Consider the following 25,076-nt stretch of genomic DNA (forward strand, 5'->3'; position numbering starts at 1 on the left):
ATGCGTAGTTTCGACCAATGGCCTTTCAGTTGGAAGCTCGCGATCTTTGCACTTTCGAAATCGTCGGTTCGCTGGCAGGAGAGATGGAGTTCCTTCGGCAACTCAGCTCGTACATCGGCGGCGGACCCGCCGAGGTCGAAGAAACGGAAGAGCAGCGCTTCCAGCGCGAGCGCCGCCAGGCCAAGCTGCGCATGCTTAGCCGCAGCCAGCGCGGTGTGATCCTCGACGACCTCAAGGCGTCCGTGACCGAGGTCTTCCAGCTTCTCGCCGAGAGCCAAAAGCAAGTGAACCAAGCCACAATCGCATCGTCGACGATGGAAAGCGTCGACGACAACAACAAGAAGGTGCTCATCCTCAACGACGACATCCCCGCTGTCTCGAAACTCTGCGCGAACCTCGACCGGTGTTTCTCTCATGGCCTCCGCCGCGTCGAGAACGACGAGACGCAAAGCGTCAAGTTCTTCGGCCTCCTGAAATGGACGTGCACGCGGCTCGGCGCGATTCACCAGCAGCGCATGGCCCATGGCGTCGACGGTGCCGGCAGCGCCAACCTCTCCAAGCAAGCGGTCCAGCTTGCGACGTCGTCGCTCGAGCCCGAGCTGCCGCGCAATGTCCGCGGCTTTCTCGCATGCGTCCGCACGGCCAACAATCTCTCCAACGTCCAGCAAGACGAAGGGAAGGCGCGCGCGTTCATTCGCCAAGCGCTCAACACGCACATCTTTCTCGAGTGCATGCGCGTGACGCTCAACGAGGCCAACGACGACCTCCTCATGTCCTACTTTACCGAGTACGCGCTCTTTCGCCAAAAGGTATTATCAACGTTTCAAGTTGATAGCTCAATGGGGGAATGCGGCGTAGGAAGAAATCGCTACGTTCTTGTCGCTTCTCGACGGCCTCGATACGCTCTCGTTCGGGTTTATGGTCAACGACATGCGTCTCGACTTGTCGCCGGACATTCAGCCCTTCAACACGCCGCTGCCAAAGCCTGTGCCGCAGATCGCCGAGGCGCCGCCAGCCGAGCTCATCGACCCCGAAGACATGATCCAGGGCCGCGTCCGGCTCTCGGGCGAAGACTACGAGTGCAACCTCCTTGCGAGTAAGCTCATGTCGCATCGGCAGCTCAACGCCAAGTTTGACACGTCCAACAACGGCAACCCGCTCGCCGACGTCCTCAAGCGGGCCAAGACGAGCCAAGCATTGGACGATGCGACGTCGGCCGTGCTGCGCTTTCTCGAGATTGGCTTACCCGAGTACGACGTCTTTGGCGCACCGCTCCTCGAAGTGGTCTGCAACCCATTCCTCTGTGGCTTGGCGCGCTTCGACACGGCGCTCGGGCTCCCCGATGTCGTCGAAGCGTGTGTGTGCTACCTGCACCGCAAGCTGGCGACGCCGGGGCTCTTTCAAGTCCACTTGGCGTCCGAGCACGTCCTCGACCTGCGCGACGCGATCGAAGAGCTCGGTGGCTTCCACAAGAGCATGGCGATCGATCCGCACGAGGTCATCTCGGTGCTGCTGCAGTACCTCTGGGAGCTCCCGGAAGCACTCTTGACCGAAGACCGCCTCGATGCTTTCGTTTCCATTGGCAAGAACATGGCCATGGATGAAGTGACGCAGGTCAAGAGCCTCCGCGCCCTCGTGAACGACCTCCCGTGGTACGTCAAGCCGCTTCTCGAGCGTCTTCTGCACCTCTTTGCCCGTGCGTTCACGCCCGAGTTTCAACACAAGAGCGGGCTCGAACTGCACACGTTGTCGCTGCTCTTAGCGCCCATCTTGCTTCGTCCGACACGCAGCTTTCGCTTCTCCGAGCTCGACGAACCAGCGTTCCGGCGCTTCCCGCTTGCTGGGCACATCCCTATCAAGCATCGGTTTCCTTCCAATGTACGCGATACGTCCTACATGCCGGTGTTTGACAGACGATGGGTGTAGCTCTACAGCGAGTACCCGAGCGAAGAGGCCGAGCGCATGGCGTCCGAAGTCCAGGCGCTGCGCAAGCTCAAGCAGCAGGCCGAAGACGGCGCACTCGTGCTCGAGCTTCTCATCACGCACCAAGACGCCATTTTGCGCGACATTCGCGACGAGATGGCGACGCATCGCGCGGCGCTTGAGGTCAAGGTCGGCCACATGGAGAAGGTTCGGCTGCGCCTCGCCGAGCGCATTGACGTCACCAAGCCGTACCACGTGTCGCTCCTCCGGACGCTCTGGAGCGGTCTCCTCCCGCTTGACGAGACTGCTTCCGACTATAATGCCAACCTCGCGCTCGAGAAGGCCGAGTCAGTGGATGTGACCGCGCTATTGCATTCGTCGCGCTGGCTCGCAAGCGGGTTCCACACCAAGGACCCGCTCGGCGGCTTCCGCGGCGGCGGCTTGCTCTCGCTCGAGTGCCTCGCGTTCTTTGTCCACGAGTACAAGGAAAAGGCGCAGGTACGACAATGTGTCCACTTTGCATTCGGACAATGTAATGGGGAGTAGAACATGATGACGCGCAATGCGCAGCCGGGCGGGAGCCGGTATCCGTTTCCTGTCGCGGCCATCAACGTCATGCGCATGCTCATCAAGCTCCTCATGCTCGACCAAGTGCCCGCGAGCAGCTCAAAGCTCATCCTGCACGCCGAGACGGGCGTCGACACGGTGCTGCAGATGCAAGTGGCCGAGCGCGTGTCGCGTACGCCGTTCTGGAAGGTCTTTGACGAAGAGCATGCGTTCGAGAAGCTCTTCTCGATGTCGTTCATGGTGCTCGACTTGCACTGGCTCCGGTCGGGCGCCACGCAGATGGGCTTCAACCCCGTACGTCTTGGTGTTGCGAGAGCAATGAAGTCGATGTATGTGGTGTTAGGTGTTGGACACGACCCGTCGGCAAATGGGCTGGCTCCTCGAGCAAGCGCCGCGGTCCATTGACGAGATGTGGACCTTGTGGATGCAAGTCCGCGAGCAGCAGGTCAAGAAGGTACCTGCGTCGTCATCGTCGTCGTCGGCAGGCAACCAACCGGCGCACTCGGACCCGCTTCTGCTTGACGAGACGGCCATGTTGGTCGAGACGGCGCTGGATGAAGAGGCGCTCGCGGACCAAATGATGCTCAACCTCAAGCAAAAGGACAAGGACCGCATGGCGAGCCAGGCCAAGTACTTGGAAGAGAAGCTGGCGGCGCTCGAGACGACGTCGTTCCCAGAGTACTGCGATGACAACATCGCCAAGCTCACGGCCCTCGACATCAACGAGACGCTCGAATCGCTCTAGGATTTACTTTTGCTCGCGAGTTTCAACTTGATACTTTTTTTCTTAATCGTATTGCTGCCGCAATTGCATCTCGGTCTCCGACTTCCAGCCGCGAAAGTCGCTGCCAATCCCCGACTGACCCTTTAGCCGCTGCGCCTTGACACGGTCTTTGCCCGATGGTTTGTCGTCGGCCTTGCGCTTGGATGGGGCGGCGGTCGCTGGCTGGCCGCGCGTCCGCTTCTTGGGCATGCTCCGTGTCGGCGACGAGAGCCCTGGAAACTCTTCGATGCTGTTGACAATACGGCCTTTCGGCGACGTAGGTTGGTTGGACAGTGGCGCTGCTGCATCGCGGTCGTCGTCTGCGTCGTCGTCGTCGTTGCCGGCGACGCGCTTCTCCTCGACGTCAAAGACGTTCATCGTAGCGGCGACGGGCTTCTCCTCGACGTCAAAGACGTTCATCGTAGCGGCGACGGGCTTGTCCAGAAAGGTCGGGCGCTGTGTGGTCGCAAAGACATCGTCGACCGACGGCAGCGCGATGCCAGATTGCTTGGCCACCGCACGGGGCGCCGTCGTTGGCGCGGCTTCGTCGTCGCTGCTGCTGCTGTCGCTGTACTCGGCGCCGAGGAGGGCCGACATGGGGCTGCTAGTGGAACTGGATGCCATTGGTGTAAAAAAGGATCCACCGCCGACTTATGGCCAATCAAAACGAATGAGAATGGTTGTCCGGACGTGTACGTGGCATGATTGGCAGATAATCAATTAACCGGACGCCATTTTGGCAAACCACAGACAAGGCCAGTGTTCGTTTTGCGAAGCCGAGCCCAAGCCAGACGAAGAGCATGATCCCGCTGGGCCGTCGTGACACCGGTGGGCGTGGCCGCCTTGGCGGTGCTGGCGCCGGGCGTGGCCTTCCTCCGCCCATGACGGCGCTCGGTGCGCCCAAGGAAGATGACTTTGAGGAAGAATACACGCTGCGCCTGATCCCGTCGATCAAGAAGTACAACGTCGGCCGCTTCAACGAGCCGACGCTGCCCAACTTTAGCAAGTGCCCGCAGCCCGTGGTCATGTACGAGGAGCCCGAGAAGGTGCCGGAAGAGGACGAAGAGAAGGACAAGGAGCCCGTGGGCTGGAACCCGGCGCTCCGGAAGCGCCGCCGTCGTCGCCGGAAGGACAACCGCATCAAAAACTGGATCATCGAAGACAACGAGAGCAAGACCAAGTTTACGGGGACCGTCGAGGGTGGCGTCACATCGACGTACATGCTCATGGTCAAGACGCCGCACAAGAACGAGTTCCAGGTCGTTCCGGTCGAACAGTGGTTCCGCTTCAAGAAGCCGCTCAACTACCGCACGCTGACGCTCGAAGAGGCCGAGGAGTTCAACAACGAGAAGAAGCGCGCTGTCGAGCGCTGGCTCATGAACCACAACCTCGCCGGCGAGAAGAAGAACGACACGGAGGTCGTGCCGACGTCGAGCATCAAGACGGGCGCGCTCAAGTCGGCCGGGGGCGCGGCTGCCGCCAAGTCGGACGACATCTTTACCGTGGCCGAGACCAAGGGCGGACGCCGCCGACCGCGCAAGACGGCGGCCGAAGGCGACCCGACCGGTGACGATGGCGGTGACTTTGACGAAGTGTTTGACGACGACGAGAGCGGGCACGAGATTGAAGGTGGCAACAAGGGCGTCGCGGCAGAGTCCGAGTCGAGCGATGACGAGATGGAGGACGGCAGCAAGGACAAGAAGGCCGCCGTGTCCCTCGACGAGCTCCTCAAGCGCACGCAGGAGGCGAGCAAGAAGGATGGTGCGGTCGAGAATGGCGACAAGGAGTCGGACGACGATGACGACAAGGAGTCGGGCGGTGCGCAGAAGTACGACTACGACGACTATGGCAGCCTCATCACCAACAAGCCCGCGGAAGGCACGGCGGATGCGGCGGCAGCGCCGGTCGAAACCAAGCCGGCGGCCGTGGCCAAGCCCGCACCTGGTAAGCGTGCGCTGGACGACAAGGCCGACGACTCGAGCAACAAGAAGTCCAAGACGTCGACGCAGCTCAAGCTGACCGAGGCGGGTGTTCAGGAAGAGCTCATTCGCTTTGGCGGGCGCATGAAGACGCGCGATTTGATCAAGCGCCTCAAAAAGTTTTTGATCACGAACGAAGACAAGGCGCTGCTGCGCGATATTCTGCGGACGATCTGCGACAAGGAGGAAGACCCGGTCGACGGTGTCTACATGGTGCTCAAGACGCAGTTCCGTTGATCTCGACGCTCGTAGTCGCTACGTAAATACTCCTTCATCCTCTATCGACGACACCTGAATTGCTTGTTGTCAAAGATCAGCTTTGCCCTACCTTCGCAGTGAATACCAGGCTGGGCTCACCTCCAGCAAGCCTTATATGCGGGCTAGATGGGCTCTATACAGACGAGCTATCCGACTGGTGCCATCGATCCAGCACCAGTTTGACAAGAGGGTGCACGACGACGCTTCGTGCAGGAGACGTGGCCGCAACTGAGCCGAATCTGAGACATTGACGGAGCGAAACCACTTGCCAACGCTAGCAGTCTTCAAGTCGAGATGGCGGTCGGTGGGGCCGATGGCCGTTGATTCTCGAGGACCCCTGGAAACTGCGCAACCGAGCCCCATGCTCGACGCCTGGAGCAGCTCACGGCCGAGCCAAGGCGGGGCTGCAAGTTACGTCCCCACACCGCCGTGGTCGGACGAGCGAGTGAATAGGAAGAATCGTCGCTACGTAGGCAGCGTCATTGCAGGACGACGGGTGGTAGCCGTGAATATGAGGCGGTTCCGAGAGAGATCAGCATGCCTGTGTATTAGCCTACTGGTCGCGCTTGCGTTTCTTCATTTGGATAACCTTGGCGCATGCGATGAGTCCGTTCTCGCGGCCTTTCCAGCGCAAAAAGTCCTCGGCGTCGTCGACGCCCGCGAGGAAGAGGTCCTTCTCGAACTCGGTGAGCTTGCGCGTAAACTCGGTCGTGTCTTCGTCGTGCGAGTTCATCGACTGGTCGAGGATCGCCTTGTAGCGCTCTCCGCCAAATGCGACGCGCAGAATCTCGTCAATCGCGCGGCCTTCGTCCTCGTCCTCGATGAGCGGCAGCACTTGCTTCCCGACCTCAAAGTAATACGGGTTCATGTCCCGGAGGTTGGCGGCCGACGGCCCGGCCTTGACGACGTTGCGGAAGCGGCTGTTGAGGCACGTGGGCACGAGCGTCTACAGCGCATGATGCGACTTCGAGCGCCCGCACATGGAGTGGTCGGGTACCTTGACCGTGTTGTGGCGGGCGAGCGCCGACGCCATCCACAGCGGCAGCTCGAGCTTCGTGTTCATCGCGAGGTCCTTCCCGAGGCTCGATGGGTCGAGGAAGCCGCAGTCGGTTGCATCTGTCTGGAAGACGCATTGGACCCGCTCTTCCTCCGCGATGAGCGCGCCGACGCTGTAGTACCCCATTTTGCCCAACCGTTCCACCCAAAAATGCAATCAAGCCATTCCGAGCGCTTTTTAACACACTCGTAATAATAACATGCTTGTTTCACGCTGCCGCCAACCACGAGAACAAAAAACACAGAAATGTAGGCCTGACGCACCAACAACGCGAATAATCTGCAGCCGCGTGGATCAAGTGAGACCGCTAGGGCCTATCTGAAAGCCCGAAAGGTCCAGGGACAGCGTTGCATCGCTCTTGGCGCCAGCCCAATGTGTGTGGAATTAGCCATTCGATTGGGCTACACGGATTGGTTGGTCTCGGCCAATCCAAACGAAGCTGGTGACTAGTCGACGCAGAAGATCTCAGGACAATCAAATGATGCTGGACAGCTGGATGCTTGGGGTGTCTACTCCCTCGCATCTACGCTGTATTCGAGCGCGCTGAGCTACTCATACATCTGGAATTCCAGACCTACGGGTCGGGTCGTTTTGGGCTCCTGACGCGCTCTTTTGTCAGTCTCCCTCTTCTTCCCTCTGTCCAGTGCTCGAGTAGCCCGGCTGCTACTGTTGTTTGTCAGAACACCTATACCTGAGTGAGAAACGAGAAACCCGAAGCTCAATCTTCACGACCGGCCCCACTTGATTTGGATCATCAGGCCGCTGTGAACTCGTCCTCCGAGAGTATCGGCCGTGCCGGTTTGGCGCTTCACGCATTCCATTGGCTATTGTTTTTGGATTTTAGACCAATCACACGCGATTATAAACCACCATGCCAGCTCGCCGAGCCGCTCTGTGCGCCAAATCGAGTTGGAAAATGAAAACGCTCCAACTTGGCAGAGTAAGAGAGTACTCTTTGGGGGTCATGAAATGCTACTCCACTTCGGCGTACGAGGCATGCAGCGATAATTATGCGTTGTCAAAATAGATTGCGGCACATGCCACGAATAAACAGTGATGTGCCACATTTAGCGACGGCGATTTCTCCAGCTAGAATGGGCGATTTCAATGCATGATTTCAATGCGAAGAGAAAATCATCGAGGGCTTCTCGGATCGTTGGTTCAGTTCACATCTTCCACGCTCGGTATACAAATAGCAAATACAGTAAAGAGGGTCCACCTATCGATTTTACACGTTTCAGCTTTTGCCCGCTGCCACCGTCGTGCGAGTCGTCCGGTACGATCCAGAGTTGGTTCGTCAAGCTCCTTCAGTTCATCGTCATGTTGTCTCAATCATTGGCATACCGCTTCTTCGTTATGACAACATGATTCCTACTATCCTGGCGGCGGCTTGAGCGTTGGCGCCGCGCTGCTGATTGTGGGCACTGTCGAGATCATCTACGAGCTCTGCCGCAAGCCGGCGTCGCAAATCATTATCGGTACTCGCTGCCTGCAGCTCGAAGCGTTCGCCATCACGCGAGCGAGTTCCGCCGACCGCATGCAGTTGGTGGACCAGCTCAGCCTCTTTCTCGCCAAAAAACAGTAGCTGGACAGAGTCTTTGTAAGCAAACAACACATGAGCCCCATTTGCGTACCCAAGTGCTGAGTCTCTTCCAGTGATGCAGGTATCAGACGACGCGTAGCCATAATATACTGAGCAGCCGTGTTGTGCATAGCATGGTCTTAGCTTATATGGTCTCAGCTCATGGTCTTGCGCTGACCGCAACGCACGAGCGCTGCGTCAACACTTGGTGCACCCTTGACAAAGGTTACTCACCACGCGCGGCGTCATGCCACCACCGTCAACTTGAAACATTAAGCGACAAACCTGTAACTGGCACGGCGTCGTTACCGTTTCGTCAGCTCAGCTTGCACTAGTGTTTCAACCGCAGGTCACCTCGTCGCATCGGCGCTAATGCAGATTCACGTTCGCCCGTCCGTGGCCACGGGTCCTGTCATTTCCCGCCCTTCAGCCCCGCACGTGCTTCGCCACTTGCGTAACCACCGCCTCGTCGAGCTCCGCGGCATGCTCTCTGTCGTGGCCTCGATTGGTCTCAGCACCTACGCCCTCGTTATCTTTGCCTCGTACCTCGAGACCGACTATTTCGTGCCCAACTTTAGCGCAGCAGCACCTATCCTTGTCGCCATCCTCAACCACCACCTCGCTCTCTCAAGGTCCGCCGCCATCGACGTCCTCGCACCTCAAGCAGCCTTCGTACCGTCACTTCAAGGCACGAGCCCAGCGTATCCGCGCCTCATCATGTACCAAGAGCTCACACGTCTCCTCGATGGCGTGCGAGGTCTGCGCCACCTTGACGCCACGCAGGTCGTCAAGATGGTTTCGCCCTACTGCTGGGCCGACCTCAACAAGACGTACGAGCTCGCTTACACTACCAAGCGCCAAGCGCGATGCTCACAGTATGAAGCCACAAACGGCGCTGTGCACCTCGAGACGGTGCTTCGCAACATTGATTTCAGCGGCTTTCTGGACGCGACCCAAGGTCTCTTTCTGTCGGCGATAGCGCATCCCATTGCACGAAGCGGATCTGCAGGCGCCGCGTGGCTCTCGTCTCTAGAGACGCATGTGTGGACGCCCGAGGCAGACGAAGTGGCGCTCTGGGTGTCGTACGGTCTTAACCATTACACGCTGCAGTACGGCACCGGCATCAGCATCGGCGTATCCGAGTTGATCTGGGTCGAGACCGCACTCGGTCAGAGATTGTCGTTGCCGCTCAAGACGACGTCGACCAAAGATCGATGGACTCTACGGACGACATGCGTGCTGTACGACCAACTCTATAGTGATTTGTACGCGATTGGGTCCAACCAGAGTCTCGTCCGGGGCACTTTGAACTACTTTGGCGACATTGACCCGCACCAAATTGAATCTTATGCGGTCAGGCGTCCACTCCAACCAGTGCAACAGGCCATCCACGACAACCTTGGCCCTTTCGGTAGCATTGACGCCAAGTGGGTACCGCCGCCACCGCGCCTTCTCGCAGCGGTCGTAGCGTTCGACGCAGCTCTCATCCCAGCGCTTGTGACGGCGCTGCCAACGGTCGACATGTCCCGCGAGACGCTATTGGTGACGCCTCGGCGTTGGAGACATCGCGAGCTCGGCTTTGTCTCGGGCAATCCCATGTGCACTCTGGGACGACCGCAGAGCTTCGTCCAGCAAACGTTTCGATTCGATGACGACTGCAGCAGCCATAGACCGTTGACGCTCGAGTGGCACACCTTCAACGCTATCTTTGCTCTCTGGCTTCTCGGCGGCTCCGTGTCAACGAGCGATGTCTGCGCTTCGTTTCCGACCGACTCTGTGGCCTGTCAGCGACTTTTCGCCAAAGCCAGCTTGCTATATGGTGCATTGTCTCTACCCCCGCTCAACCCGGCGTTGCTATCAGATCTTATATCGCTGGACATGGGATTTCTCCAGATCTTGTACACCAACCAGACAGCCCTCACGATCGACCAGCAGCTGCTCCTCGCACCTGACTTTTCATTTCTCGGTGCCTCCTATCTCTACGACTGGGCGCTCAACTTGCGCGAGGTCGTCTCGTTTCGAGGCGACGTGACTTCGTACACGCTCCTCTCTGGCCTGTACGCTCCGATGGTCTCGGACCCGATCGTGCCACCGGCTGCGTTCGGACCCTACCTCTGGCTCTCGGCCTCGATCACCACAAGTACTCTAGCCATGGTAGCTCTTGTGGTGCTACTGCTTCGCTGCTGCAGCGGCAAGGTCGAGCCCGCGTGGACGAGCTTTACGCCGTTAGTCGCGTCGGTCTATGTCAATTGGAACATTCTGCTCCTCCGCAGCGCAGCGGCCATCTTGTGCCTCGCCACAGTCCCCCTCGATACAACGACAACACCCAGTGGACTGAACCGGCTCCTGGCAGCGCGGCGGTCGTTTCTGCTCTCGAGTATCTTGGCTCTCGAGTCTCTCTGGCTTGTGCACGTGATTCACGACATGCTCCTACCGCTCGCTACGTGGCGACAACTTCCAATGGCGTGCGTCGTCTGGCTCGTCATCGTACTCTTGGACCAATGCTCCCCACTTGATCTTTCGGTGACGCTGCATCGTCAGTGCTATGCTGTCAATATGGACTATATGACGTATTGTTCCAGCGGAACAGTTCGTGTCGGCCACCTGGATCGATGTGTACTTCTTCTAAGCATCGTTGGCTCGGTGGTGGCAGCCTCGCTGGTATCTTCTCGTTGGCGGCACCGTGTCTCTCCTAACACATTCCGAAAACACCTGAGCGCGATCTTTCCACCGAGGGCTCCGTCGACGCTGACAGCCTCTCAGACGACGCGACCCATTTTGGGGATTGACGCTATCATGTGCGGCATCGTGCCGCTGCGATGGCACGGTACGCAGTACTTGTTTGATCTCAAGGTCTGGCTCTGGCTCCACCTTGATGAACTGGAACCTGTCGCGGACAAGCCGTCGCCCATACTGCCGTTCAGCGCACCAACCCTGCCCACCAAGCCGACCAACGCAACTTTGGACAGGCCGACTTTGCTTGGTATGCGCTCGGCGCAGCGCCTCCTTGGCCTTATGGGGATGGGCTACATAGGCATCACTCTCTGGAGTAACGCTGCGTACTTGAACGTCCTGGAGACGGCGCTGGCCAACGACTATGGCTGGGCCGGCTTCAACGCTACTGGGATGCACGCCTTCCTCGCCAACACTTTCAACCGCCAGCTTCTCATGTCCACCGACGCTTCAATTGCACTGCACGACCCAGCGTTCGGGGATCCACTGCAGTCGTACAACACGTCGGCCACCACTGTCGCGTGGTATCCCTCGGTGGCGCGCCGGTACCTCTTCAATGCATCGACGCCGTTGCACGAGCTGGTGGCAGGTCTCCGGGCCCTACATCCGTGTCAACTACCGTGGATGTTTACGCAGTACTGCTGGCTGGACCTGGATCAGAAATGGGAGATGGCCAGCACGAGCCAGCGACAGGTTCGGTGTGCAGCTCTCAGTCAGCACAACGGTGCCCGGTATCTCGAGACGAGTCTGCGCAATGTACGAGACTGGACTTTATGGCGATCGTGCTGGGGTACCTCGTTCGACATTGGCATCGGCAACGACCTGGCAGCGTCCGTAGTAGGTCGTCAGTGGCTCCAGCGTGTCCAAGCAAATACCTTGTCCGTGTCAGAAGAAGTCGCATACTGGGTGAACCATGGCCTCTCGGTGTTCTTGCTGCAGTGGCAAAACTTCAAAGACACGGGTCTCAGTGACGCGATGGTCATTTCGACGCCGTTTGGGCTCTCGTACACGCTGCCTATCAGTGAGCGCCGCGGCGCCGTACATCTCGACTACCAGACGTCGCATCGCATGTACTGGGGACTCGCGAGTGACCTCTGGGCCGTGAGCAATAACGCGACCAGCGTCGGCGGCTTGTCGCTCTTGCGCAACAGTCCCCACTTTGCCTTTGCCAACGCGACACGCGCGAGTTTGCTCTTCGAGAATCTGACGCTCTCGTCGCCGCTCAACGCTGGTTTGGCGCTGTATAATAGCTCGTTGGGGCCATTTGGCGCTGTCGACATGGTGTTCGTAAGCTGTCCGACGTCGCTTCTCGCACTCTACCGCTACGTCCTGCAAGCGATCGCGACTGTGACCAGCACCAACCTTGAAGCACAGAGGCAATTTCTCCATCTGCCTGCCAAGACATACATCGGTCAAGTGCCCAAGCATTTACTGAACGACGCCAGTCTGCGCCTTGTGGGGGGTGACCTCATGTGCGGCAGCGTCCTTCCGGGATCTCCGCCTTCCAACGCCCTGTTTGCATTATTTGGCTTGGACGCGGTATGCGGCTCGCGGTACCTGGACTTTTTCACCCCGTCCACGACCGGTCTCGTCTTTGCACTTGCTGCGTTTGATGCAGTGCATCGCATCGAGCCAACTATCGATTTGGGAGCCTTCTGTGCGAGTGATGTCTACGCCGAGCCCAACTGCGAGGCCATCTACAGCGCGTCATACACCTACGCGAGGACCTATTTTTCAGGTTCAACAACGCTCCAAGCGTTGGCTGTCGCCGCCGAGGTCGACACCCGATCTCTCTATATCGAGATGACCCAGTACATCAACCGCAGCGGCATTATCGAACTGTACCGAATCAATATTCTGGATCTGACCGTCCGCTCCTGGACGTTCTTTGGTTGGAACTATTTGGCCGAGTGGGTCGTCGGTCAGCGGGAAGTTGTCTCGTTCCAAGGTGACGGCGGCACCGTCACATCGATATCTCGCTACACGCCCCTCGCAACGCTCTCTCTCACCGAGGCAGCGATCCCAACGCGACTCTCGTACAGCTGTCAGCAGTGCGTCCGGTACGTCACTGGTGCCATCATGGTGGGTGCGGGGGTTGCTGCCTACTACGCCATCTTTGTTTGCCACGGCTGCATTGAAGGCATGAACCTCTTCGCGGTGAACCGACTCCTTGGCCACGCGTGGATTGGCCGAACGCTGCTCATCATCCGAGGAATCACGGCGCTTTGGCTGCTCAACACACCGCCCCTACAGCTACTGGCATTTGGCGTCGGTGCTCGCTTTCAAGTGTCGCCGCTTGGGTGGTTCCCGACGCTCCTCGCTTCGTCCGAGCTCACATGGCTGGTCTACATCGCCAACGACCTCTTCAGCTGTGTTACGCGGCAGTACACACAACTCTACGCCTGGAAGAGCTCGGTCGCAGCGTGCTTATTCGCAGCAGCCTGGTCGTTCAAGGACCCCCGAGAGTACACGACCTACGTGCGCCGGAGCTGCAACTACATTGACATGGATGTGGCTCTGAGCTGCAAAAGTGGCTACATCGAGCTCGGCCTTTGGCGCCGCGTCGGCGTTGACGTCGGCCTCTGTCTCAGCTGTGTCTTTTTGGCGGCTTGTGTCGAGCGACTACGGCATCCGCATCTTTTGGCGCCACCCAAACCGTCACTCTTGCTCAATGCGACGAGTGTCTACTCGTTGGAAATGGCCAACTGGACAGTAGACGGCGACGTCTACTTGGACCGCATGTCAGCCGCGTTGACGGGCTTGTTTACATGGCGAGTGCGCGGCGTTATACATGTGTTTGACATCAAGAGCTGGCGGCATTTCACAGCCACGCCCGAATCCAAGAGCCTCTTGGACCCGGCCTTTGTCCTACCCCTCCACCGCATTTGCTGAGTGGTGCGAGCCATTGAAAAGGCAGAGCATACCACGTAGAGGAAGTATCGCCAAGACCTCGATAGGCCGCATCAGCATCGTCAGGACGACACTATTGTTGATTAGCAGAGTTTGCATACACTAAGCATTACGAGCTTTTGTTTCTTGAGAGGATGTCAAGACGAGTCGTTGTCTTGTTGCCTCAACATGGCTCGGCATCATCTTTGGTCGGGAAGCTCTGCACAGCGTTGAGGGTCACCAAAATCCTACTGTTCGCGCCGACGGCAGCGAGCGCATTTCCTCGGCGTCCAACGCGCTGTTGCCGAGCGACTACTATGCTTGACGTAACTTTGATCGACTGCGTTTGACCGTCGATGCGTGAACTAAAAGCAAGAGAGGCTGGTCGGATTTTTCGAGTTCCACCTCACTTTGGGAATCACTTTTGCCTTATTTTATCCGGCATCTGGCCGGATATTAGCCAGCCCAGTCAGTTGAGATGGGACTCGGCGACGCGTTTTCTTCGATCGCGTTCGACTTCGACCTCGTATTTTGAGGGTGACCACGGGCCCAAGGTCACGATGGGGGAGACAAAGCCGACGCGCGGCGCGGCGACGCTCCAAATCGTTCAGCCATGGACGTAGAGCCACCCGCGCCCGTCACGGACGATCTGCCACCAACCACGGACGACCTGCCGGTGGCTGCGAACGACCCACTGCCGGCGCCGACGCCTTGACGACTATACCGCTGTAGCCAGCATAAAAGTCCTAGTCTCCGTCAAGTGCTTGGAGCGCAGGGGCTTGTAGTGAGCGATGGAGTTGACAAGGCTGCGAAATGATGGTCGGAAGCACCGCAGGTGTTGATAATCCTCTGCTTGGCGGGCAAAACGTTATGCAGTTCACCAACGAACCGAAAACGTAACCGGTGTCACGAGCCGAAAAAACGTAACCGGTGTCACGAACCGCAAAAACGTAACCGGTGTCACGAACCGCAAAACCGTACCTGGTGTTACGAACCGGTAATCGTAGCCGGTGTCACAACTAACCGACACTCCGCCCTATCTAGGAATCGGCACATGCCATATATAATATGTGCTGCCATCGGATTGGCTCTTTGCGTGCTGCTTCAATTGGTTGAATTGGTTGGCCATTGGCGCCATGTGATTGGTTGCTGCACTTTTGTAGCATTGGCCATCAGACACAGCGAGCATGAGCACCCGCCTCTTCGTGCAGAACCTGCCCATCTATGTGGACGATGAGAAGCTCCGGAAGCACTTTGCGGCCAACGGCGAAGTCACGGACGCGTGCGTCGTCAAGACCAAGGACGGCAAGTCGCGCCGCTTTGGCTTTGTCGGCTACAAGACTGAGGCGCAGACCGTGAAGGCGCAGGCTTTTTTTGACAAGACGTTCTTCGACACGACGCGGATCACTGTCAAGATTGCGCAGCCGCGCGAGTCGAGTGAGCTGGACCGGCCGTGGAGCAAGTACTCGAAGGGCAGCTCGCGCCACGCCGAAGAGACCAAGGCGCCGGAAGACGCGACGCTGCCAGAGGAACCCAAGAATGCAAATGAGACGCGGAAAAAGAAGGGCAAGAAGACGACAGGCGAGGACAGCGCGTTCGATGAGTTTGTCGAGACGATGCAGCCGCGATCGCAGACCAAGTTCTGGGCCAACGACGACGTCATGGCCGCGGGCGGGGCCGAGAGCCTCGACAAGATCGCCGAAGGCTCGGACGATGGCGGCTCGGACGACGAGTACCAAGACCTGAGCAAGATCCACGACAAGATGAACGCGGACGAGGACAGCGACGGCGAGGACAATGAAGACGACTTTGACAAGTCGATTGCGCCGACGAAGAAGCCCATCTCGGATCTCGACTTTCTCAAGTCCAAGATGGTCAAGACCATCGCGAGTGATGACGAAGACGACGAGGACGAGGACGACAGTGACAATGATGGCAGTGACAATGACGGCGACAGTGACAATGACGGCGACAGTGAAGACCTGAATGACGAAGACGACGACAAGACGACGAAAAAGACATCCAAGTCGGCGTCCTCGTCGTCGGCCAAGCCGTCCGAAGCGTCAAGTGACGTCGCGCCGTCGTCGCGGCTCTTTGTGCGCAACCTGCCGTACTCGGCGGTCGAAGAAGACTTGCAAGAGCTCTTTGCGGGCTACGGCACGATCACGGAGCTGCACATGCCGCTCGACGACAGCAAGCGAACAAAAGGCTTTGGCTTCATCATGTTTGCGTCGCAAGCCGAAGCTACAGCCGCGCGCACGGCTTTGGACGGCAAGGCGTTTCAAGGCCGCCTCTTGCACATCCTCCCGGCCAAGGGCAAGCTCGAGCCCGAGGCGCTTGTCGATACGGCCAACCTCACGTACAAGCAGAAGAAGGAGATCGAGCGCAAGCAGCTCGCGGCGTCCAAGGTCGGCTGGAACGCGTCGTTCATCCGCGGTGACGCGACCGTCGACGCGCTCGCATCGCGCTTGAACGTCAAGAAGGGCGAGATTCTCGACAAGGACGCTGGCAACATGGCCGTGCGCCTCGCCATTGGTGAGACGATGCTGCTGCAGGAGAACCAAGCGTTCTTCGAGCAAGAGGGCGTCGACCTCCGCGTCATTGAAGGTGCGGCGGCCGCCAAGGGCAAGAAAGGACCGTCCATCGAGCGTAGCAACACGGTGTTGCTTGTCAAGAACCTGCCGTTCACGACCGACGAGACGGCACTCGCGCAGCTCTTCCGCACGTACGGTGAGCTCAGCCGCTTTGTGCTGCCGCCATCCAAGACCATGGCGCTCATCGAGGTACATCATGATGACATTCCAACGCAACTCAATTGTGTGCATGTAGTTTGTCGAAGCGTCCGAAGCCCGCAAGGCGTTCCGGTCGCTCGCCTACAAGAAGTTTCAGACCATGCCGCTCTACTTGGAATGGGCGCCGGTCAAAGTCTTCAAGGGCGCGGCGACGATGAACTATGCCGAGAAGATCAAGGTACAAATGATACGCGCTCGGAGCTCGATTCCTCAAAGTGGGGTGTAGGCGCAAGCACAAGCGGCGGCCCCCGCGCTGCCCGATGTCGAAGCCGACAATGTGGCCGAGCTCGACAACACGCTGTGTGTCAAGAACCTCAACTTTAGCACTTCGGAGAAGAGCCTCCAGACTCTGTTTGAAAAGGTAATTTTGCGTTTCGTATTGAGATTGCACTTGCCATATGTGCAATCTCGCAGATGGGCACGGTGCGCAAGGCGACAATTGCTCGCAAGAAGGACCCGAAGACGCAAAAGCCGACGCTCTCGATGGGCTTTGGCTTTGTCGAGTATAGCACCGCGGCCGCCGCCAAGAAGGCGATGGCTGGCCTCCACGGCACGCTGCTCGACGGCCACGCGATCGACATCAAGCTCTCCAAGAAGCAGCTCGCGCCCGTCAAGAAGGCGACCGGCCCCAGCAAGAAGCCGAGCACCAAGGTCATTTGCCGCAACATTGCGTTCGAAGCGACGATCAAGGACATTCGCGAGCTCTTTGGTGCCTTTGGTCAGCTCAAGACCGTGCGCATGCCCAAGAAGTTTGACGGCAAGCACCGCGGTACGAACTCGATGTGCAAATGTGGTTTGGAGATTGAGATGATTGTTAGGGTTTGCCTTTATCGAGTTTCTCACGGAAGCCGAGGCCAAGAGCGCGTTTGCGTCCTTGGCGTCGTCGCACTTGTATGGCCGCCACTTGGTACTCGAGTGGGCCGACGACGCCGACGACATGGACACGTTGCGCGCCAAGGCGAGCCGTGACCTGGCGTCCATCGAGGACGGGCAGCGGGCCGCCAAGAAGCTCAAGAGCAAGGAAGTCGAAGACGACATGGATTTTTAACTTTACTACACTACTAACCTATAACACTACCCCACTTCTCACGAGACTTTATCCCAACTGATGATCGGTCGTGCGTCGCGCGAGGCGCTTGCATGTCCCAGCCTCCGACCGATCGCTAAAGGTTACAGCTCATTTCGCCTCCTGCCCTGCAAACCGACCGTGTCCCTTGCAGTCGACGCTGCCACGCGCCTCGTTCTCGTACCTTCGTCGGCCATCATCGCGGGTTCGCGGGCGGCGGACTGCTGGCCGCGTGCCATGCGCTAAGATCTTGGTTTTACGCCGCGCGTTATGATTGGCCAAAAAGCGACGCCGCCGAGCGCCCCATGTTCAAGGCAGTCTTTTTGTATGGGCAATGTATGGGCGATATTTAAATAAATTACCTTGGACTTTGTATAGCGAGGTATAAAAAGACGTTGTCCGGATAAGAAGCGTATCCCTGACTTTGACTGAGGCAAACCGCATTGGGCAGGAAGAGGCAGGCAGCAGCACGATGAGTTACTTGGTCGTCGCCGTCCCCAACGAAGGCAACCGCTCGACCGACACGACCTTCAACGAGCTCAAGGCCGAGACCGGCTCCTCGAAGAACGACCTCGCTGGTAGGCGCGGCGTGGCGCGGCGAAGGACCAACTCTTGCTTCGTAGAATGCCACCGCTTTGATCTGCCCTCCGACTTGCTCGTGGGCACGCTCGACTCGCTCATGGTACGTCAACGCTATGGCGCGCCATAGCCTTATGCAATGCTAGACGCTCGGCGAAGACATGCACCGCATCGACATGTCGGTCGAAGCGGCTGTGCGCAAGATTGAGCGCCAGTTCCACGAACTCAACAAGGGCGGCGAGGCGTTGACCGTCGACGGCGGTACCTTGACCGCTTCGGCCGCATGCATGGCTCATAGCGTGGCGCTTTCTAGTCCCGGTCGAGCGCTACTTGAGCCATTTTTCGTGGGACGAGGCCAAGCACCCGCATCGCCGTCCGTTGTCGGAGATCGTCTCGATCATCCAGTCGGTGCGACTACCCCCTACGATACTGTGCTTGCTCATTATATATGTGTCTAGTCGATTGCTAAGATTGAAGACGAGCTCAAGCAGCTCAGCACGCGCTACACGGAGAAGAAGCAGCAGCTCGCGTTGCACCAAAAGAAGAAGAGGTACGCCGCTCGCTCTTCATCAATGGCTGATGGCGCTCTCTGCGTCTGTAGCGGCAACCTCCTCGTCGCCAACCTCACGGACGTCTTGACGCCGGACGTGGTCAAGGCCACGGACTTTGTCAACACCGAGTACCTCCAGACGCTCGTCGTCGTCGTGCCCAAGAGCCAGGAGGAAGTCTGGCTCCGCGAGTACGAGGCGATCGGCAACGACATTGCCGAGTACGGCCCGAAGCAGTCGCGCGGTAGCCTCAAGGGCTCGCCCGTCGTGCCCGGCTCGTCGCGGTACCGTCCTCTGTGTCTTAGTATCAATGTCTCAACTGTTACTGCAGGAAGCTCGTGGAAGAAGGCGACTCGACCTTGTACACGGTCACGATCCTCAAGGGCCAGTACCAGAGCGGGTCGTTCGACAACGATGGCACGTTCGAGGCCGGCACGCTCCTCGATTACGTCGAGAAGTTCAAGCAGGCAGCGCGCGAGAAGCGGTTCCAAGCGCGCGACTTCACCTACGACCCGACGGCGCATGCGACCAACGAGACGATGATCGCGGAGCTCGAGGTCGAGGTCAACCGCCTCTACACCGGTCTCCTTCGGTGGTGCAAGGCGCACTTTGGCGAGACCTTTATCGCATGGATGCATGTCAAGGCCGTCCGAACGTTCGTCGAAGCCGTCCTTCGCTACGGTCTTCCGGTGAACTTTACCGCCATTCTCTACCGCGTACGCTGTGTGTGTTGTGTACAATATTGTCTTATATCGATTGTCTTGCTGTAGCTCAAGGCGGGCAAGGAGAAGAAGCTGCGAACGGTGCTCGAGAAGCGCTACGAGCATTTGCAGCCGTCGCAGTTTGCGTCGGTGGAAGAAGCGGCGAACGCGCAAGAGTACTTTGCGTACGTCTCCAACTCGTTCAGCCCGCTCGCGCTGGCGTAAGCCATTTGTTTACGAAACAAGACGCAGTTGTGTGCCCATATTGTCGTACGAACGACATACGATTATGTTTTTGGGTGTCGGTTGGGGTTGGGGTTAGAGAAGGATGGATACTCAGAGACGGCTGCTCAACGCCGTCGCGCGCGGAAGACCAAAGACCGTCGCGAGCACGTCATCGAGGTCGCTCACGTACGTGATTGCGAGCCCGAGCTTCGGGCCCCACTCGTCCCCGTCCGCGCGATTGGCAGCGGGGAGGAGGACGCGGGCAATGCCTGCTCGCTTGGCGGCCTGCAGCTTTTGGGGCACTCCGCCGACAGGCAAGACGACACCGCGCAGTGTGATCTCGCCCGTCATGGCCATGTCCACCGGCACGAGCCGCTTTGTCACAACCTAGTACGATAGCAAACTGGTTGACCATCATCCATCAAGTTGATTTTACCGAAACGAGCGCCGAGACGATCGCAATGCCAGCCGACGGACCGTCTTTGGGGGTTGCACCGTGCGGGAAGTGAATGTGAAACTCGCCAATCGAGCGCAATGCCGTCGAGGACTCGAGGTAGACGCGCAGCCACGTGAGCGCGAGCTGCGCCGACTCCTTCATGACGTCGCCCAGCGCCCCCGTGAGCTGCAAGCCAATGCTGGATGCAGACGAAGACGATGAGGTTCGTGGCAAGGCCGTGGCTTCGACAAAGAGAATCGCGCCGCCCGACGGTGTCCACGCAAGCCCGGTGGCGACACCGTGGACGCCGGTGCGGAGAGCGACTTCGTCATGCACTGTGTCTGGTCCCAAGATGCCCGAGACAAAGTCGATCGAGAGACTCGACGGAAGCGGCTGTTGCTGCACGACGAGGACGGCCAAGTGGCGGCAAATGGCGCCCATCTAGAGGACGACGATATGTCAAGATGAGATGGCACATGTGAAGTACCTTGCGCTCGAGGTCGCGGACACCGGCTTCGCGCGTGTGGCTCTGAATCACAAACGACAGCACGTCGTCGTCGAGCGCAAAGGCCTTGTCGGTGAGCCCGTGCTGTGTGAGCTGCCGCGGCCAAATGTACGTCGTAGCGATCGCCACTTTTTCCTCGAGCGTGTAGCCGTCCAGATGCAGGACCTCCATGCGGTCGAGCAGCGGTCGCGGAATCGTTTCAACCGAGTTGGCGGTCGCGACAAAGAGAATGCGGCTGAGATCGAAAGGCACGTTGGCGTAGTGGTCGGTGAACGCATGGTTTTGGTGCGGATCGAGCACCTCCAAGAGCGCGTGGCTCACACTCGAGGTCGACGCCGTCCGCGACGAGAGCTTGTCGATTTCATCCAAGACGACGAGCGCATGGGCACTCTGCGCCCGGCGCAGCGCCGAGAGAAGGCTCCCGGGCATCGCGCCGACGTACGTCTTGCGGTGGCCGCGGACTTCGGTTTCGTCGGCCACCCCCCCGAGCGCGAGGCGTGCTAGCGGACGACCGGTGGCCGTGGCCATCGACTGCGCGAGCGACGTCTTGCCGACGCCCGGTGGCCCCACGAGGCAAAGGATGAGGCCTTTGCCAGCGTCCTGGAGCTGGCGCACGGCCATGAATTCCACGAGCCGCGTCTTGGCCTTGGTCATCCCGTAGTGATCGGCGTCCAGCGTCGCTTGGACCGTCGCCATGTCGAGCGCGGGCGGCGGCGGCGACGTCCACGGCAAGTCGAGCATGAACTCGAGGTAATTTTGAATCACGTGGTACTCGGGCTGCTGCGGGCTCATGCGCTTGAGCCTTGCCAGCTCCCGTGAGAGGACTTTGGCAGTCGCAGGGGCCAAGCTCGCGTCGAGCGCAGCCAGCTTCTTGGCCAAGCCGTCCATTTCGTCGCCATCCTCGTCGTTGCCACTGTGGTTGTTGTCTTCGCGGGCGTTGGTGAGAGAGGTGGGCGAAGCAGGGGTTTTGCGGAACAGAGTGAGCGCACGGCTATTCGAATTCGCGCCTTGGGCCATCGCGACGAGCAAGTCGAGCCGCGTGCCAATGTCGGCTTCATCGAGAAGTGCTTGCTTTTGTTGCAGCGAGCCTTGGACATGGGCCGAGAGCATGTCAATCCACGCGCTGATCTTGGCGAGCGCGCGGTCGTCGTCGTCCGAGAGCCGAGGCAACTGCATGCGCTTCGAGACAGCAAACGTAGCAGTCACGTGCTTGATGAGGTCGCGCAGTGGCCGGACATCGCCGTTGGTGTCGTACGTGTCGTCGACCTTGTCGAGCGTTGCGAGGATGAACGGTGCCGTCTGGTGCGTCTCGGCAATACGAATGCGCGAGAGTCCGTGGAGGAGCATCGAGTACTCGTACTCGTGCGCGTTCTTGCGGAAGGTGCGCGCGCGCTGGAGCTGCACGACGCGCGCCAACGTGCCCGTGGCGCCAAGCGTGTCAGCGTGCTCGGTGAAGACGCCGACGTGGACGGGCGCGATGGCCGCCGCTTCGAGCGACGCATGGAACGACTTCCAGAGCGTCTCCTGCACGAGGCGCAGGCTGCTCTCGCGGCCCACCGACACGCGCAGGTACGCGCCCGGGAAGAGCACCGCGTCCCGGATCGCCAAGACCGGCGCCGCCATGATGATCGAGATCGTTTGGAAATGCCACCCAGGCGGTAAACAAAAGCATCCGCATAACAGTTTATCCGAACGCGCAGGATCGGCTTTCGAGAACCATCGTGCCACGTCCAGCACCCAAGCGCCCTTGACCATGCACCCTTGACGAGACGCGAGCTGGAAGGCGCGCTTGCATATACAAGTGAGCAAGAGTGCGTCGGTGTCTGTCTCTTGGGCTCGCTGCGCTGTCGCCACGTTCACAGCAAGCACCAGAACTGAGGGAATGACAGAAAGGGACAAACTCCTAACCCAGCTCATTTAGACCATACTACAATTGTACATTGTACGGGATGGAAGGGTCGATCGGTGCTCCAACGCACGTCGTGGTTGATGGGCGGAGGACTGTGTCTTGGGCTGGACGCGTGGCACGCTCACGGCAGCGGATTCATTTGTCCAGCCAATCAAGGTCTAAACTAGTTGCAAAACCTACGTGGCGAGCTAAGAACTTGGAAATAGCTATTGTAATATTCATTGCCCTAGTAACAACTAGATTCCGAAAGGTTTCTTCGATAAATTTCTTACAATTTCTCGGGAATCCCTCACCTTCGCAAGAAGGTGTCCTTCGGTCATTGCACTTTGTTTTTCGTTCATTGCACTTTGGCTCCCTCGACGACAACACTTGTGCTCCAGTCAGCACTGTCCCCACCCCAGCTGGGCACACAAGAAAGCTCCCTTCAAGTAAATCCACAAATATTCAAGAGGTATCGTCTCGCTCTACGAGCTCTGGACAGCCGCGTAGCCACCCGTGAGGGCCGGGAACGAGATCCACTCGAGTTGGAGCGCCTGTGCCCACATGGCGGGGTCGCCCATTGCATAGCATGTATTGAGGTGCGGTGGGCCGTACACGTCGAGGCAGTAGCCTGCGTGCCCCATATGCTGGAGCTGGCGCGTTTGCGGGTTGTAGCGCCAGAGCTGGTTGACGTTGCCGGGTACGCACTCGTAGAGGTGGACGGCACCGCCGACCTTGGCCTCGTACGCGTCGAGGCACTGACCGCTACCTTGGTTCATGACCGTGTAGTCGAGGTGGTTGAATAGCCAGAGCTGCGACGTGTCCCGCGCCAAAGGCGACTGAAAGGTCAGTCCTGCTGTGAGCACGAGCGACGCCAATGACGCAATGCGTAGCCGAGCGACTTCGATGCCAAGCGTGAAGAACTGGGCCGTACTCGCCGTGTCGCAAGCAACAAGCCGCCGGTTACCGACCAAGTCCGTGTTGATCGCCGCGTCCACGAGCGCCAGACAGAGTCCTTTGTTTACAAGTTGGTGGTTGACGAGCTGCCACTTTTGGTTGGCATTGCTGCCGTCGCAGCTGTAGCCATGGATGACGTTGCGCTGGAGACCATTGTCAAAGTACGCGTCGAGGCAGTTGCCATTTGTGAGCGACTGCAGCTGCTGCGTGCTCGGGTTGTAGCTCCAGCGCTCAGCGACCAGCGGCCCCATGGCCGCAATCCACGCGGGATCGGCAGCTAGACTTTGCGTCTGCGTCAGCAGGCTGAGTCCGACGCCGTTCGACTGCAGGACACTGAGCGGCGGCGACGACCCGACCGCATTCTACACACCATGTTATGAGCAAACATGTCCATGGTCCACGTCGATAATACCGCGGCCGTGCGCACAATCGGGTACTGCATGCGGCGCAAGAGGTCTCGGAGCGACCACTTGTTCCCATTCCCGTCGCCGTCCGCCCGCCACGTCCAGTACGCCCACCCGCCTTGGGCTGCGTTCATGACCGGCACGAGCTGGCGCCGAAACGACGCTAATGCATCAGGATTCGAGAACGTGCTGGCTGGCGTCACGATGCTCCACTCGCCAAAGTAGAGCGGGTGGCCGCGCCAGTTGGCAATGTTGTTGGCGATACTGTTGATGCCTTGGTTGAGCAACATCGCCTCCGAGTAGCTCTCGTAGCCCCAAATCAGGTACGGGTGCCACTCGATCCACACGTTTTGCATCGTCTTGCCAAAGTCGCCCATGGCGTCGCCGTTGCCGGCATACTGGTTGTACAGCCGCGGCATCATGGTGAGGATGCAGTCCGAGACGGACCGGACGTCGTTGTACGACGCCATGTAGTACGAGAAGAGCACGTTCGAGTTCATTTGCCCGTCCGGCTCGTTCAGCAGCCCGACGCCGAGGAACGCCGGCTCGTTCTTGTACCGGTCCACGAGGAAGAGCACAAGATCGCGCGTCACCTTGACGTTGATTGGGTCGTTGGGCCAGTCGACTTTGCCTTTGACAACCGCGGCACTGTGGTCGTTGCCGTTCTGGGACCCTGGCGCGCCGTGGATGCTGATGAGGACCGCGACGTCTGCCGCGCGCGCCCACTGCTGAATGAGCATGTCGAGGTACTTGAGGCCACCTGGCGCAAAGACCGAGCACTAGTCATATGAGCGCTCCCATCGGTACAGGAGGCAGCGAACCTGCTGGAAGAGGGCGCCGGTGAGCATACCGCAGCCGCGAATCCAATACCCGACTGGCACGCGCACCGTGTTGAGGCCTGCCGCACCGACCTGCGCAATGTCGGCTTGCGTAATGAACGACCGCCGATGGCTCTCAAAGGCTGCGTCCCCCGCGCTGTGGCCAAGGACACTCATCGCGTGGTACTCGCCCTGCGCCGCTCTGTCGGCTGGCACGCCGTTCCAGATGCTCGACGACGTCGTCATCCAGTACTCGGCGACGAGCCAGCCGCCGAGGTTGACGCCGCGGCTGGGCACGCGCCCAGCGCGAATGTCTCCCTGGACGTGCCCATCGGCGCCTATGGCAGCAGCCAGCACGAGCGCGACGACTCGCATTGCGCAAAAGCTCAAGTGGGTCGGTTGGCAT

At 59.1% G+C, this 25,076-nt stretch overlaps 10 protein-coding genes across 10 annotated transcripts; 6 read left to right on the forward strand and 4 right to left on the reverse strand.

Moving 5' to 3' along the window:
• Positions 1-38: 38 nt before the first annotated feature.
• Positions 39-3,346, forward strand: SDRG_07898 (hypothetical protein). Its single transcript, XM_008613757.1, has 5 exons — positions 39-809; positions 859-1,878; positions 1,927-2,421; positions 2,470-2,784; positions 2,834-3,346. Exons 1-5 carry the CDS (start codon positions 84-86, stop codon positions 3,233-3,235), a joined length of 2,958 nt encoding a protein of 985 aa, XP_008611979.1. The 5' UTR covers positions 39-83; the 3' UTR covers positions 3,236-3,346.
• On the reverse strand, positions 3,245-3,877 carry SDRG_07899 (hypothetical protein; the record flags this gene model as incomplete). Its single annotated transcript, XM_008613758.1, has 1 exon — positions 3,245-3,877. The coding sequence occupies one exon, from the start codon at positions 3,875-3,877 to the stop codon at positions 3,278-3,280; it is 600 nt and encodes a 199-aa protein (XP_008611980.1). The 3' UTR covers positions 3,245-3,277.
• A 130-nt stretch (positions 3,878-4,007) lies between these two features.
• On the forward strand, positions 4,008-5,559 carry SDRG_07900 (hypothetical protein). The gene has a single exon (XM_008613759.1). The coding sequence runs from the start codon at positions 4,054-4,056 to the stop codon at positions 5,467-5,469; it is 1,416 nt and encodes a 471-aa protein (XP_008611981.1). The 5' UTR covers positions 4,008-4,053; the 3' UTR covers positions 5,470-5,559.
• A 451-nt stretch (positions 5,560-6,010) lies between these two features.
• SDRG_07901 (hypothetical protein) lies at positions 6,011-6,682 on the reverse strand. Its single transcript, XM_008613760.1, has 2 exons — positions 6,488-6,682; positions 6,011-6,436 (listed from the first exon to the last, which is right to left on the reverse strand). Exons 1-2 carry the CDS (start codon positions 6,671-6,673, stop codon positions 6,044-6,046), a joined length of 579 nt encoding a protein of 192 aa, XP_008611982.1. The 5' UTR covers positions 6,674-6,682; the 3' UTR covers positions 6,011-6,043.
• Positions 6,683-8,446: 1,764 nt separating this feature from the next.
• Positions 8,447-10,859, forward strand: SDRG_07902 (hypothetical protein). The gene is made up of 2 exons (XM_008613761.1): positions 8,447-10,665; positions 10,712-10,859. Exons 1-2 carry the CDS (start codon positions 8,502-8,504, stop codon positions 10,756-10,758), a joined length of 2,211 nt encoding a protein of 736 aa, XP_008611983.1. The 5' UTR covers positions 8,447-8,501; the 3' UTR covers positions 10,759-10,859.
• A 66-nt stretch (positions 10,860-10,925) lies between these two features.
• Positions 10,926-13,900, forward strand: SDRG_07903 (hypothetical protein; the record flags this gene model as incomplete). The annotated part of the gene is made up of 1 exon (XM_008613762.1): positions 10,926-13,900. One exon carries the CDS (start codon positions 10,926-10,928, stop codon positions 13,752-13,754), a length of 2,829 nt encoding a protein of 942 aa, XP_008611984.1. The 3' UTR covers positions 13,755-13,900.
• Positions 13,901-14,917: 1,017 nt separating this feature from the next.
• On the forward strand, positions 14,918-18,011 carry SDRG_07904 (hypothetical protein). Its single transcript, XM_008613763.1, has 5 exons — positions 14,918-16,534; positions 16,581-16,721; positions 16,770-16,904; positions 16,958-17,312; positions 17,362-18,011. Exons 1-5 carry the CDS (start codon positions 14,939-14,941, stop codon positions 17,589-17,591), a joined length of 2,457 nt encoding a protein of 818 aa, XP_008611985.1. The 5' UTR covers positions 14,918-14,938; the 3' UTR covers positions 17,592-18,011.
• A 30-nt stretch (positions 18,012-18,041) lies between these two features.
• Positions 18,042-19,702, forward strand: SDRG_07905 (hypothetical protein). Its single transcript, XM_008613764.1, has 8 exons — positions 18,042-18,187; positions 18,233-18,291; positions 18,335-18,449; positions 18,502-18,596; positions 18,647-18,738; positions 18,790-19,020; positions 19,068-19,452; positions 19,507-19,702. The coding sequence occupies exons 1-8, from the start codon at positions 18,082-18,084 to the stop codon at positions 19,660-19,662; spliced, it is 1,239 nt and encodes a 412-aa protein (XP_008611986.1). The 5' UTR covers positions 18,042-18,081; the 3' UTR covers positions 19,663-19,702.
• SDRG_07906 (hypothetical protein) lies at positions 19,690-22,300 on the reverse strand. The gene is made up of 3 exons (XM_008613765.1): positions 20,586-22,300; positions 20,099-20,539; positions 19,690-20,049 (listed from the first exon to the last, which is right to left on the reverse strand). The coding sequence occupies exons 1-3, from the start codon at positions 22,224-22,226 to the stop codon at positions 19,774-19,776; spliced, it is 2,358 nt and encodes a 785-aa protein (XP_008611987.1). The 5' UTR covers positions 22,227-22,300; the 3' UTR covers positions 19,690-19,773.
• Positions 22,301-22,935: 635 nt separating this feature from the next.
• SDRG_07907 (hypothetical protein) lies at positions 22,936-25,049 on the reverse strand. Its single transcript, XM_008613766.1, has 3 exons — positions 24,674-25,049; positions 23,861-24,631; positions 22,936-23,810 (listed from the first exon to the last, which is right to left on the reverse strand). Exons 1-3 carry the CDS (start codon positions 25,043-25,045, stop codon positions 22,977-22,979), a joined length of 1,977 nt encoding a protein of 658 aa, XP_008611988.1. The 5' UTR covers positions 25,046-25,049; the 3' UTR covers positions 22,936-22,976.
• Positions 25,050-25,076: the final 27 nt, after the last annotated feature.

The sequence above is a fragment of the Saprolegnia diclina genome (assembly GCF_000281045.1).
Source record: "Saprolegnia diclina VS20 unplaced genomic scaffold supercont1.23, whole genome shotgun sequence".
In the NCBI taxonomy this organism is placed as follows: Eukaryota; Oomycota; class Saprolegniomycetes; order Saprolegniales; family Saprolegniaceae; genus Saprolegnia; species Saprolegnia diclina.